Raw genomic sequence first — 14,161 nt, 5'->3', positions numbered from 1 at the left:
GCAGAGAGGGGGCTGGGATGTCTTCGCCAGATGAACATTCCCTGTTTGATTTTCCCATCACTGAAGAGGAAGAAAACCCTACCAACTCCTATTCGTGAAGATATCACATGCTGTCATCCATGTATATACCATGGCTGTCTCAAATGTACACACCTCAGCTTAACTGCGAAATGAATGTGGCTTGTGTTTTCTTTTTGGATTGGAGCTGGCTTGAGGGAAAACACATCAAATGATAGTATTTCTCAAGAAAGTTGACAAGACGGAGGTGACATGATAGAAGTTCATAAAATTACTCATGGCATGGAGGAAATGGACAAAGTAAAGTCTCTCTCTCTCTCTCTCTCTCTCTCTCTCTCTCTCTCTCTCTCTCTCTCTCTCTCATAACTTGTGGACACCCAATGATGCTGAATGTTAGAAGATTCAGGACAGATAAAGTACTTGTTCACACAGCACATAGTCAAAGTATGGAGCTCATTATGTCCTGTATGCCATATCTGCACATGGCTGATAGAATCAAAAGAGAAGTGGATTAGAAGCTTACGATGTCTTCAGGTAAATCCTGCCATTTTAATCCCCTACTGGGTCCCATAATCTGCAAGACGCTTTCCCATTTTACCACCTTTCTATTTTTTGCCCTGAACTTCCCATGCCCCTTTTGGGATCCCATCATAGGGCTCTTCTCTCATTGGCTGGAGGAGGATTTAGTGGGTACTTAAACATCAGGTGCTTCTTTGAAGAGGCTTTTGCAATTTTAAAACTCCATCAGAGAGTGTGAAATTTTCTCTGGAAGCTCCCCCAATCATCCCTGCTCTTTAGCAAGCCTTAGGAGGTTTGCTGTTTTCTTTCCCTTTCAAATCCCACACCGCCTGCTTCTGAATTGTAACAAGGGGAAGCCTCTAGAAGTCCTCCGCTGTTTTTGAGAGACGTGTTCACCTCTTTTGCTTTACAATGGGGAACATGGATGGAAAGTCTGTTGAGGAACTGAGCGCCACCGAGTGCCACCAGTGGTACAAGAAATTCATGACAGAGTGTCCCTCTGGTCAGCTGACCTTGCATGAGTTCAAGCAGTTTTTTGGTTTGAAAAACCTGACTCCAGCATCAAATGAATACATCGAGCAGATGTTTGAAACATTCGACTTTAATAAGGTGGGTATTCAGCTGCGGTCAGACAACATTCTGTTTACAAATGTAATGCCCATACATATAAGAACATGTGGTTCTTATCTAAAATACTATGAAATAACATCTATGAATAATCCTCACGATATTGATCTTTGCCGTTTATACTTTGCTTGATATAGAACAGTAATTTCTGTCTGTCTGTTATGATATTGCAGACTTTCTATTTTTTTTTTAATGCAATGTGCCTTTCTCAGTTTTGAATTGCTGCTTATGAACGTGCTATATGTGTTGGATCTTTTTCAGAAGTAGTCTGGTCATTATGGCTAGTTTAATCATTTACCTTTACTGTTGGGTTAGATGGAAATTTCAAAGCCTGCCGTTTTCAAAGTCCTGCACCCAGAACGCCGTCACATGAGCATTTCTGAACATTTGGAACAAAAAAAAAAACTCTGTTACCTGCACGTGCAAAGCAATTTTCCTATTACAGTGGTACCTCTAGTTACGTACTTAACTCGTTCCGGAGGTCCGTTCTTAACCTGAAACTGTTCTTAACCTGAAGCACCACTTTAGCTAATGGGACCTCCCGCTGCCGCTGCACCGCCAGAGCACGATTTCTGTTCTTATCCTGAAGCGTTATTTCTGGGTTAGCGGAGTCTGTAACCTGAAGCGTATGTAACCTGAAGTGTATGTAACCTGAGGTACCACTGTACTGCTGATGCTCTACAAGAATATTCTGATCATGCAACACTGCTTAGGAGCTTTTAGTCTGGTGATCTTCTCCAAGCCTTTTTCAGGGGGAGCTGGAATATTGGTTACTCCTGCCCCATGAAAAATACTGCTATTCTGATTATATGCCGACAGTGACCTGTTTAACATCAGTGGAGTTGATACAGGGTCATAACATGTGGTGTGCTGGCAAACCAGGAGCAAAGCTGTATAAGAAGCTTTCGGGACCTAGGGGCATGTAAAGCTTATTTTCTAGGTAAAAGGCCCTAGGGTCAAATCCTGCTGTCAGCCAGCAGGTGCTAAGTATAGAATTGATCTGCAGATGTCAAAGGAGGCAGCCCTGTCTTTACTCTTGCATCAGATGTGTTCTAGATCTGTTTAACAGGGGAGCTGCAAGGAACCCAAATCTTTTTCTAAGTGCCCCAAGTATTTCTGGGTATAAAATGAATCTGGGGGAAATTGTGTTGTGGGGTGATCTGGGTTGGGGAAATCATTTAAGATGACTTCATCTGGAGATAATTTGGGGGATAATGAATGGGGTTCAGGCATGGCGTGTCAGGTGGGGTGCCACATTTCATCTGCCCTGTCTGGCAGGGAAGCACTGGGTTCATGGCAGCAAAGGCATACCCTACAACATTTTGCTGATGAAAATAGGGACATCCTATTTAATGATGATGATATTATTTATAGCCTGTCCATCTGACTGGGTTTTCTCAGCCACTCTGGGTTGCTTCCAACATATATAAAAACATAACAAAACATTAAATATTTAAAAAACTTCCCTATACAGGGCAGCCTTCAGATATCTTCTAAAAGTTGTGTAGTTACTTATTTCCTTGGCTTGGGGGCTGCATACTCTCCAACATTTACCTGATGAAAACAGAGACATCCTACCACACCCTCCAATATTTCTTTGATGAAAATAGGGACATCCTAAGGAAAAGTGGGACACTCCAGGATCAAATCAGAAACCAGAACGGCTTCTGTAAATGCAGGGTTGTCCCTGGAAAATAGGGACACTTGGCGCGTCTGCAAGTCATTACAGTATATGCCAAAATGACATATAATGACTGAACCAATAACTGAGCCAGAGAAGTGAAGGTTAGTTATAGAGGCATGGATTATGATTGGTTATTCAGTAGCTCATTAAATTCTGAACCACAGAGTCTGTAAGTATTTTCTATACCTCTCTGCACCACCCTAGTTATTTTAGAAAAATAGGGCAACAATGTTCAGCGGTGTTCAACTGTGAAATATTTAGGACAAATATTAAATGATATATTGTAAACATCCTGTGCTTGCAGAAAGTCATAGTTATTAGATAGTATTTCATAGCGGGGAGTGGGAGTGGGAAAGAGAACTTTGTCAGAAAAGTATCACCAGAGACAATGGATAAAGAGATTATTTAACTGACCCCAAATGCTTCATACCTGTACAAGAAAGGCTGCCCCAGATATTAGTCTTCCCACAGTTAGACTAAAAAGATGGAAAAGATGTAGACTGTGAGAGTGATCCAGCCAAAATTGAGTACTTTATAGTCTTACTCATTTTATTGTAAAATACTTTAAGTAAGTGCTTAACTTTCCCACTGCCATCACTATGCAGCTAAAAGTGCCCAACTTTGGCTGAACCTGTGTGTGAACTTAAAATGTGTGTTAAGTGTGCATCCTTGTGTTAATTATAAAAGTGAGTGTTAAGCGTGTGCTTCTGTGAAGTGTGTGTCTGGGGTGTGCGTGTGTGTGTGTTTTCTCTGTAGTCATTAAAAAATTGCTGTTTGGCACTTAAGCAGTCATCCCTTGTGTTTGTGTGTAGGTAAGTATGATCATGTTTGTGAGACTGTGAGTGTTTCTGGTTCTGTCTACTTTGGGGCCAGGGCCACAAACCTCTGGAATGCAACCTCCAATTACTTTCCACCAGAGGACTGTAGCTCTCCGCCTGAAAATGCATAACATCTATTCACTGTCCACAGTCATTTGAAAATATTAGGATTTGAGCTATTTCATACTACAGAAGTCAACAGAGCAAAACTGACCTTACTTCAACTACTTTAGGCTAAAGGGTGCTGCTAAGGGCACATAATATCAGAGATGCAAAACCAAAGTTCTGCCTTCCACCTCTCATTGTCTGCAGCCACTATGGCTAGTTGTCAAGGTTAATAGGAGCCATAGTCCAACAATAGCTAGAGGGCAACAGGTTCCTCATCTTTGCCTAATATTTCCCGTTGAGGAGATCGGGTATTTAGTTTCAACAATTGGGGAATGTCCCAGGAAGGCAATGTTTTGTTCCATCTGCCTCCCATGAAAACAGAAAGTCACACCAAATGAAAATCATCCCATACTTTCTCTTTAGACCCTCAATTGAGTTTTAACTTCAAAGCAAAATGATTCAATGATATATTGTCTCATTTTGTTGCTGTAAGAGCTTGTCAGACATTGCTTCTAATAGAAACAGATTTTAATCATGACATTTCAAATTGGAAAAATGGTTTTATCCAGTTCACCTTTTGGCTCAGAATGATCAATTACAAATATTCAAACCGACAATGATAATTTTGTTTAAAAGAATGCCCTTATCAGTAATTCCTGCTTCAGTTTTCACACAAAGCAACAATAAATTTTAATCAGGCATTTATTCTACTTGTGTCTAAGCAGAGATGGATGAGAAATTTCATTCTGTTTTCATTTTAATGTGAACCTAGCTAATTTGCACTTTATAAATGTGCATATTAGGACAAAGGCATGCTAAAAGGCTGAAGAATTTTCAGGTGAATGTTAAAAAAAGTGCAACTAATGTGGAAATGTGGCAAATTGAATTTAAGATTTTTTTTAAAAAAAATGAGAAACTGAAACTGACACAGATTTGTCCATATCTAGGAACAGGGAAATCTGTTAGTCTCTGTTTCTCTCAGTTCCTCCTCTTTACAATCTTAAATTCTATTCTCCAAATTTCCATATGTTTGTGATCTAAAAAATAATAATTCTCAGGAAGATGCATCAGTGCAGATTTCTCTTCAGATACATTTGTTTTCATGCAATTTTGCCTATTAAACATAGCGATTTCCCCAATATAATCCATTATTCCAAAGCAATTTCCCCAATATAATGCATTTTTGTATGTTATTTTCACAAATATATTAATTTTATGCACATTTGCCCCTAATATATGCATTTTTATATTGCACTGGAAAATTCAGAGAAGTTTCAATTCTTGTGTTGTTTCAGTCAGTGCAAATTAGGTAGATTCACCTTTAAATGCAAAATGAATTGCATTTCTCCTCCACCTCTGTTCATCCCTACATGTGAGCAAACATGTGAGGGTGAGGAGGGGGGGGATTCTTCTAAGCCTCACCTTTCTACTATGTCACTGTCCTCTGGTTTACTGCCCTCATGGGTTTGTGGTAGATGGTCTGAAATGGGGAGCTTCAGCAATTTATGAAGGTTCCTTGTGTGATATAGACCCCAGCACAATCATTTGAGGAATTTTTGTTTCAGCATAGAGCTTTTCCTAAATTGCAGGACTTCATTTGGAAATGAAGCAGGTTAATATCCCGTTTTGTATCCAACATTTGGCATTTTGCTTATTTTAGTAATGGTCTCCATTATTCTTGACAACAACTATATATCTTACAGGGCCAACAATAATTTACAAATGCCCAAAATTTATCACTCACCCTCTGCATATCTGAGAATTTACCGTATGTATGCACTGAATTGAGTATTCAGGATTATCTAATCCACAGTGTTTGATAAAACTTTCATTAGATGCTATCACTTACAACTACCAAATTGAGCAAGAATTTGTGGAATAGAGCTTTTGTTTGACTTGTTGTATAATGGGTCAAACTAATGCCTTCTAAGAAGCATGATCTTAAGCATATTTACATACTGTAGAAGTCCCACACAGTTCAAAGGGAAATAATCTCTGTTGGTACATTTAAGACTACAACCATAATTCCATATCAGATTATTTGTGTTTATGATTAAAGGATGCACGACTTGGTCTTTATTAATTTAATAAACTCCTAGGATTTGATGGATTAAGGAAGTGTTTGTGTCAAGCCATTGAGCACACATTCATGTGAATTTAGTTTCCACCCATGATTTCCTCAATGGGTGTCTGCAGATTTTTCACACTCTTAAGGTTCATTGAACTAAATTGGACATAAAATGTATAGCTGGTTATAAAATAGTATAATCCCATTATTTTGAGAGAAGTTGCAATGGAAATTCTTGGAGGCAAGGGTTAGACAGTTGATCAAAATCAGGATTTATTTCCTGTTCTTACATAAGAATTAATCATGAATGACTGTGGTTGAAATGAGAAAATAACCAGTTTTTTCCATATGAACGCTTCCTCATGCAGTGACACCTGCCTGTGATTAAACATTTGCACTCTGCCTGCATTGCCACGTGCAGTAATTTAATTATGCTTTCAGCATGGGGCAGTTTCATAACCATAGATCCAGCCTCCTACTCACAACGTCATAGGAATAATCAGCCTTGCAACTCACATTTAGAGTTACCAGATCTTTAATCTTGCCAAAGCAAAAATTCCATATAAAGCAAGTCTTGATTTCTCAATAAGTCTTTAAGATAAGAGAGAATTATGATGAGAAGAAATAATAATAATAATAATTTATTTTTTCCCCCAGCCACTCTAGGAGGCTCCCAACACCAGGGCTGCCTTCAGATGTCTTCTAGAAGTCAGATAGTTGTTTATTTCCCTGACATCTGATAAGAGGGCATTCTACAGGGCGGGTGCCGCTACCGAGAAGGCCCTCTGCCTAGTTCCCTGTAACTTTGCTTCTCGCAGTGAGGGAACCGTCAGAAGGCCCTCAGTGCTGGACCTAGTGAAAGGCATGACTAACATGCATACTCAAACATGGATATTTGTATGAAAATAAATTCCATGGCTTTTAATTTACTCCTTACCAATAATTGCCGACTTAGGTTTCTGTTAGCCAAAGTTTTGTTTCTCCCTTTCAACAGATTAGAAGAAGAAGAAATGCAAGAAGTGTGCCAGGTTGACCCAAAATACACTAAATAAACTTTTAATGTGGGATCCAGAGCTGCTTTGTGCTTTGCACAGTGGGATTATTATTTTTTACCCTTCTCCTTAATGAACAGCAGATGCCACCCCCATGCCATATCACCATCTTACAGTATTTGGAAAGTCTCCTTGGTTACAAATGTGGCTATGGCATGTGGGATAAAGAACTGCTGTTTGAGCAATGCAAGTTGAAAGCCCCCTTGGGTTTGTGCAATTTAGCTGCATGGTTCTTTGAATCCCAGCCCTGATGAACAAATCAACATGCAGGAAATCCAATCCGGTAATTGGGTTCAGTGTTGTTAAACCCTAATCTGACTTTTGCGCCTGTAGAATAAATCAGATTAGCTGTTTGTGATCCAGAGGGAAATAGTTTGAGTTGCTGTAAGAGAACATCCCACAGGAATCTATATTCCCCTTCAAATTGTACTGTTCTGTCATTGAAACATAGAGATGAAACCATACAACTATCCAGTGTAGTGGTTGTTGTTGTTGTTGTTGTTGTTGTTGTTGTTGTTGTTGTTGTTTAGTTTTTAGCAGGTCTATACAGACATGATTTGAGCAGACTATTGCAGAAGCACCTGCACTTGCATCTTAGGTGTATAATGCATGCAAACGTACATTAATCCTGACACATAGCTTCTTAAAAAGCACCTGAATCTCTAGGTAGCATGGCAACAGACAATCACAAAACAAAATGAAGCACAAGGACGAAGATACAGATAATCGGGGCTCAAAATGAAATTAATTTCCATGGAGACAAATCTGGACAAATAATTTGGCTTGTCAAGTTCTTCTTGCCAAGGATTGCAGCCTTAGGTTTCGGTTAGCAAGTGTATATACATTTGAGATCTGCACAAAAGTCGCACTAGAAGGCAGCAGCCGTATGAATTTCAAAAGCACTATTCTCTAGCATCCATCTATACATTCCTAATTGACATTGTGTTCCAAAATGCCATTGCACCAGTGATATTTAGCAGTGAATGGACCTATGAAACAGAAATAGAGGATCCTGCAATTATTTTTTACCGTTTACCACTGCAGAAAAACTTGAAGAAGTATGTAAATACAATAAATCTATTTGTTACTTTGGAAGGTTTTTCTCCAACAGGGTCTCTCCCCCCCCCCACACACACACCCATTTTTACATCAGCTGTTTTGTAGTAGAAATACATAGAAATACAATCATTCCCTTAACTTTTCAGGGATTTGTCAACATTATTTTAACAGCAGCTTGAGAATCACAGAGGTACAGAGAATATACACAAGCAGTCAATGAGCCCATGAAAGGCAATTCTCTAGGAAATCTTTGTTCCTATATAAAAGGAGGACACCAGAAAGTAGGTTCATCTGAGGTGGCAAAACTATCAGAGGCTTCATTCTTTTGGTGTGGTGCTTATTTGCGTGTTTTGAGACATCACTGGTAGTTGATGTCTAAAAGTACCACCTCTTTTATCTCCCAACACTTCAGAGGAACTGTGAAAGGCAGCAAGCTGCGATATTTCTATTTGTCAGAGAGCATCATAAAATTAATATAAACAAAAACCATGTGGGAAAGGATGCCATACACAAGATCAGCTTTTGGCTTAATTCATTGGAGAACTGGTGCTTGTGAGCTAAGGGACCCCGTTTCAGTTTATTTTCCTACTGTAAGTGTTCTGTGTAACGCTGCAAACATTGACTAATACCTCTGTCCGACTTTAAAGCAGGGTTGTAATTGTACTTGCATTACAAAAGTTGAGATACTTACTTGATTGTGACAGAAACAGTGCCTATGGGAAGCAATGGTAGATGTTACAAGGGAGGTGTGCAGAAAAAGGATCGCGGATGAATGGTAGGATGAGGCTAAGGTCCCCAAGAGTGTGTTTTGGTAAGAGCAGTTCTCTTTGATGATTTTCATGCAAATGCATTTTGCCAGGCTGTTTGTGTGCACCCTGTGGTTGTTCCAATGTTGAAGGCCCGGAAGCATTCAGCAAGAATGGCTGTGGCTTACTCATAGCATCTGACAAGCTGCCTCTTGTATTTCAACAGGATGGCTACATTGATTTTATGGAGTATGTGGCAGCTCTAAGCTTGGTCCTGAAGGGGAAAGTGGAACAGAAGCTGAGATGGTACTTCAAACTGTATGATGTGGATGGAAACGGCTGTATCGACAGGGATGAGTTGCTAAACATCATTAAGGTGAGTTATTTTCCTTGGCCAATTGTTGTATTGATGGTGTTTGGCAGAAGCTTGTGGAAGATTTCATGACACAGTTGCCCTTTACTGTTTTAATACAGGAAGCAACCATTTTGCACGTGTCCAATTGACGCATGACGACTGACATGCGGGGGTCTAAAGAGTGCAGGGTGAGGGTAGCCGTAATGGAGCAAAGTGGACTTATGTGTGCTCCACTGAAGCACATAGGGGCAATGGGGGGATTAATTCATCCACTGTATACAAATACATAACTCTGCAACTTGAGCTCATTAAATGTTCTCCATCTCAATTTCCTGCAGGCGATTCGCACCATCAACCCATGCAATGAAGTAATGTCAGCTGAGGAATTCACAAACATGGTGTTTGATAAAATCGATATAAATGGAGATGGTAAGAATTTCTCTCTATGCACTGACATTTATAGGCCAAAAATATAGGCTGGGACCTACCAGTGTGTGGTCATAAGACTCTTGTGTGAAGGTTTCAGATTGACATCAGTTTGCACTAGAGAAAATTCAGTGCAGGAGGGATGGCTGCCAGGGTTAAATGCTAAAATTGATCAAAGAGGGGTGGGGTACTACCTCACATTCCTTTGGTAGGAAGAAATTAAATAAATAAATAAATAAATAAATAAATAAGACTACTTCTTTTCGGTTGGCCCTCTGACCATTATGCTTTTAAGGCAGACATAACTGACATTCCATTCCATTCCAAACATTCCACTTCCTTTTCTGAATCTTTGAAACTATCCTCCCCTCACACTCCACTGCAAGTTGGTCCTGAGAAATGCAACAAAATGTTAATGTGAGAGGGGAACAAACCTCCAATGCAGGTCTATAGAAAGACTGTGGAGTTAAAGTCAGTTAACTAAGCCTGAGGTCTGCAAATCATGTACTCCTGTGAGATGCTTAAGACATTTTGCTTCTTCAGGAGAAGAAATAATTTAACCAGGGTTGAGATTAGTCAAAAAGAGAGAACTCATCAATTGAGTTGAGAGATTTTAAATAGGAATTTAAAGGGGTGAAGATAACGGAGTCAAATCTGATATGCTATAGACCTTGAAAGTAGGTTGATCAGCTATTGTGACATCTTGATGTAAAGAAAGGATGGGTTCTCTCTTCTTTGGAAGTGAAACAAAATCCTGCAACTCCGACTTGGGCAGAAATGGTGGGCATGACGCAGAAATAGCCAATTCAGTTTCCATGTCATCCCTTTGAAAATCAGATACCACACCATCCATTACAGTAGGCTATACAGTACATGAATTGAGACCTTTTCTGCTTTTGTAGGTGAGCTGTCTCTGGAGGAGTTCATGGACGGAGTACAGAAAGATGAGGTTCTACTTGACATCCTGACCCGTAGCTTGGACCTGACGCACATTGTTCGAATGATCCAGAATGATGGAAAGAATCCCGAGGAAGCGGCAGGAGCTGCTGAATAGACAATTTGTTTTTAATTTTTCAAGGGGAAAGGAAAAATGCTAAATATATGTAACACTGCATAAACAAAAATCAGGGATACAAATTGGAAAGGGGTCCAGGGGGCTCTGTTTTAGAATAGTACCCTAAAGAGAAAAAAAAAGTATCAGCTTTTAACCTTATTTCTGTGTAATCAGAAGACGTCATCTGTTGTGATCACAATGAGTAATGGTTACTGGTACTTTATAAAGATGTCCAGGTTGCTTGGGAAGTAGAGGCAACTGGCAACACATCTGCTGAAGGGAATGTGTTAAAATGTAAAAAGAAGCTCCTTTGTTGGCTGAACCCTCCAGGATCAGTGTCAGAGGAGGAGGCCAGCATGATGGAAATTTCTGAATGGTGCCACAAGAATCCCAGTGCCATCTTGACTGCCTCTGAAGGCTGTACGTTCTAGTGAGGGATACAATCTAGCTGGGAGAGAGCTGGATCATGTAAGACTGAAAAATATAACTTGGAAAATGCCTAGGTGCTGACCTCCTTAGATGCAATGGAGCTCAATGATATCCAATATCTTCTACTTGTTCCTGAGAATCTAAACTTGGTTCCACTGAAGTCAGAGACCAAAGTCTCATGGACTCAAATGGTTCTATGGTCTAGTGATGACCCTTTCTGTATGTCAGACTTTGCATAATTGTTTTGGTCCCATCGATGGCAAGTGGGAGCCTGGAAAATGCAGGTAAGGCACATAACGATTTGCCCCCAAATCAAAAGAAACACAAAATAACTCATGTGTTATTTTAGTGAACCAGGCTGGTTGCCATTCAGTCTTTCAAAAATATATTTCACAGAATTCTGTTTCTAGTCTGATGCAGAGTTCTGCATAAGCAATAGATGCAAAGATTTGCAGATAAGGTTTGGTCCAATGAAAATATTATCTCTCTCTTTCGTTTGGAAATCATCAGGCAAAGCTAAATATCTAGCTACAGTATTTCAGTTAAGAAAATTGAGACAATTTAAGAATGTGTCTGAAGCAAACGGGCACTAAAATTCAGCCACACAGAGAAAAGCCATGGAGGCTTAATTCCTTCACAAAAGTATTACCGGTAAGCCACATTTACTTAGGATATCTGTATTAATGATGCATTTTGAACATACCTTCAGAAAGTATCCAACGTTAATTTTAGTAAAGAAGATTTTGAAATTTGTTTAACTTTAAAATGTTTATATATATTTTTTGCAAAGAGAAACAAAATGTAAGCACCAGTATACACACATAGATTGGTTACACACTTGATAAAATGGTTTGTTGTCAAAATGCCGCTAATCAGTGCTGATCAGATTTCACAAAATATTTGTGGCAGTGGCCGGGGGTGGGGAGCCAAGCTATGCTGAGTTCGGCTTGCAGCCACTGGCCAACCATTTCAGCATGGGACACTATGGCTGCAAGACTTCTGCACAAAATGAATCAAAACTGCATATCTCAAGAGGTTTGGGAGAATGGGCCCAAAGGCTCACTCCACATGAAAAAGCTAAGAACCAAGCGTGCATTTCACTGGGTTTGATAGTAGCCCCATTTTTTGTGGGAGAAATTGCAACTCTTTAAGCAACAGTCATAAAATATGCAACGGGGTATGAAAAGTATTTCAAGACAGTTGCTCAGAGTCAGAAATGCACAATATTGTCTGCATTCATTGATGAGATTCATAGTAACGGTGACACTGTTCACGTTTGAAAAAAATCACAGGCCCCAATGCCAGAGCTAGAGAAACTGAAAAACAATACCACTGACAACAGTGTTATTTTCTCCCTCTTCCTTTCAAGTATTCAGCATGTGCCTTTTAACATGTACCAGCCTAATCAAAGTGGTTTCTGTGGGAGCCTCTTGTTGTTGCAGGAAGAATCTCTAAATGGCAACACTGACATATTATGGCTCAAGAAGTTTTAGTAGAATATTTTCTGTACGTAACAAGAGCACTAGCTTCTTTTTTTTATTTGCTGGTCTTGAAAGATTGTAAACTAATAGCTATTTTTGTAAATTTAGAAAGTGTGTTTTCTTTTTTTAAAAAAATAGGCATTCGTGCTACCTGCATTATTCTCTGACAAGTGAATATATAAAGCTGCAGTCCTGTACATGCTTATTTGGAAGAAGCCCAAATGAACTCTATGGGACTTCACTTCTGAAGTAGATTTCTATAAAATTATACTGTTAGAGTGTGATTTGTAGCATAGAGGATTTTTTTGACTATTTTATTTCACAAGATCACATTAACCAAATACCTGCAAAAAGAAAATTAAAAAACCTTTCCTTTGGTAGGATTTCTTTTTTTTTTTAACTACAAGTTGAGCTTTTTAAATGCTGGTACATTTTCACATAATCATGGTGGCCAAAAATTTTAGGTCCATTATGACTTATGATAATTAAATGATGAAAAGTTAAGGCTTTGTATTGTGGTCTAGAGCAGGGGTAGGCAACCTAAGGCCCATGGGCCAGATGTGGCCCAATTGCCTTCTCAATCCGGCCCATGGATGGTCCGGGAATCAGCATGTTTTTACATGAGTTGAATATGTCCTTTTGTTTAAAATGCATCTCTGGGTTATTTGTGGGGCATAGGAATTCGTTTATCCCCCCCCCATATAGTCCGGCCTGCTACATGGTCTGAGGGATGGTGGACCGGCCCACGGCTGAAAAAGGTTGCTGACCCCTGGTCTAGAGGGACATACATTACAATTTTCCATAAGAAAGCTGCACTTTAACTCCAATGATCACACATTTTCCTGAAAACACAAACAGCTCTGTGTTGATGATTGTTCGTTTCACTGATGAAAGTGGATTATATATTTTATTAGTGTCATTAGCTCAACCATGCATATGGCTGTGATGTTTTGCAGGAACTCTGCAATATGTTCAGGTCCTCCATACCTCTACATCCCTGCCCATTTGCACAACTACACACTCCCTATCTCAGTTAGTGATTACTGAATTAATTTTCCCCTAACCTGACAGGGACAGGAGACAGGTATGAGAGAGAGTCAGGTGATACTGGAAGCAATAACTTTATCAGCTTTTATCTATTGCACATTAGACATTTTCCATGTACACACTCTTTTTTATTTTCTGAAAATGTATATTTCCGTTCAAATGTAAACTTGTAAGTTTTATACTTTGGATGTTACAATGTAATCAAAGGGCAAATTAAAGATAGTATTTTACAAAGCCAGCTTTCTTTGGTATTTTTATTTACCTGTTTGTATAAATGCATACCTGTATCTTAGTTTTCCAGAATGCTTGGCTTTAAAGAAAGATGGTGGCTGCTTCAGCAGCCAACGAATGAGTTTCAGAACCCACGGCAGGGCGTAATAACGCCTTTTTGCAGTCATATGCCCAAATGTGAAAGAGATTCAGGATTTCTATCGATCAACAGCTAGACTGTAATGCAAGCAAAGATAAAAGAGGAATCCCTAGTATGTATATCACATATCTGTGTTGTGCTATTCTGGGTCCCCATATGTGGCTGGACTACAATTCCCATCACCCTAAGCTGGGCCTGGGGACCCAAGGTTGAAGAACACTTGTTCTAGGCAACTGCTGTTTTCGTCATCGCACGTACAACTACTCACTCAGGCGCAGAGCTAGACTTACCATGAAACAA

The 14,161-nt window shown here is 39.5% G+C and overlaps 1 protein-coding gene across 1 annotated transcript; it reads left to right on the top strand.

Annotated features, from left to right (window-relative positions):
• Positions 1 to 892: 892 nt before the first annotated feature.
• Positions 893 to 10,534, top strand: GUCA1A (guanylate cyclase activator 1A). The gene is made up of 4 exons (XM_033152936.1): positions 893 to 1,146; positions 8,926 to 9,075; positions 9,393 to 9,483; positions 10,383 to 10,534. The coding sequence occupies exons 1-4, from the start codon at positions 949 to 951 to the stop codon at positions 10,532 to 10,534; spliced, it is 591 nt and encodes a 196-aa protein (XP_033008827.1). The 5' UTR covers positions 893 to 948.
• The last annotated feature ends 3,627 nt before the right edge of the window (positions 10,535 to 14,161 follow it).

This window comes from Lacerta agilis, chromosome 6 (assembly GCF_009819535.1).
Source record: "Lacerta agilis isolate rLacAgi1 chromosome 6, rLacAgi1.pri, whole genome shotgun sequence".
Classification (NCBI taxonomy): domain Eukaryota; kingdom Metazoa; phylum Chordata; class Lepidosauria; order Squamata; family Lacertidae; genus Lacerta; species Lacerta agilis.
The sequence above is the reverse complement of the archived record's forward strand: the minus strand, read 5'-3'. Positions and strand labels throughout refer to the sequence as shown.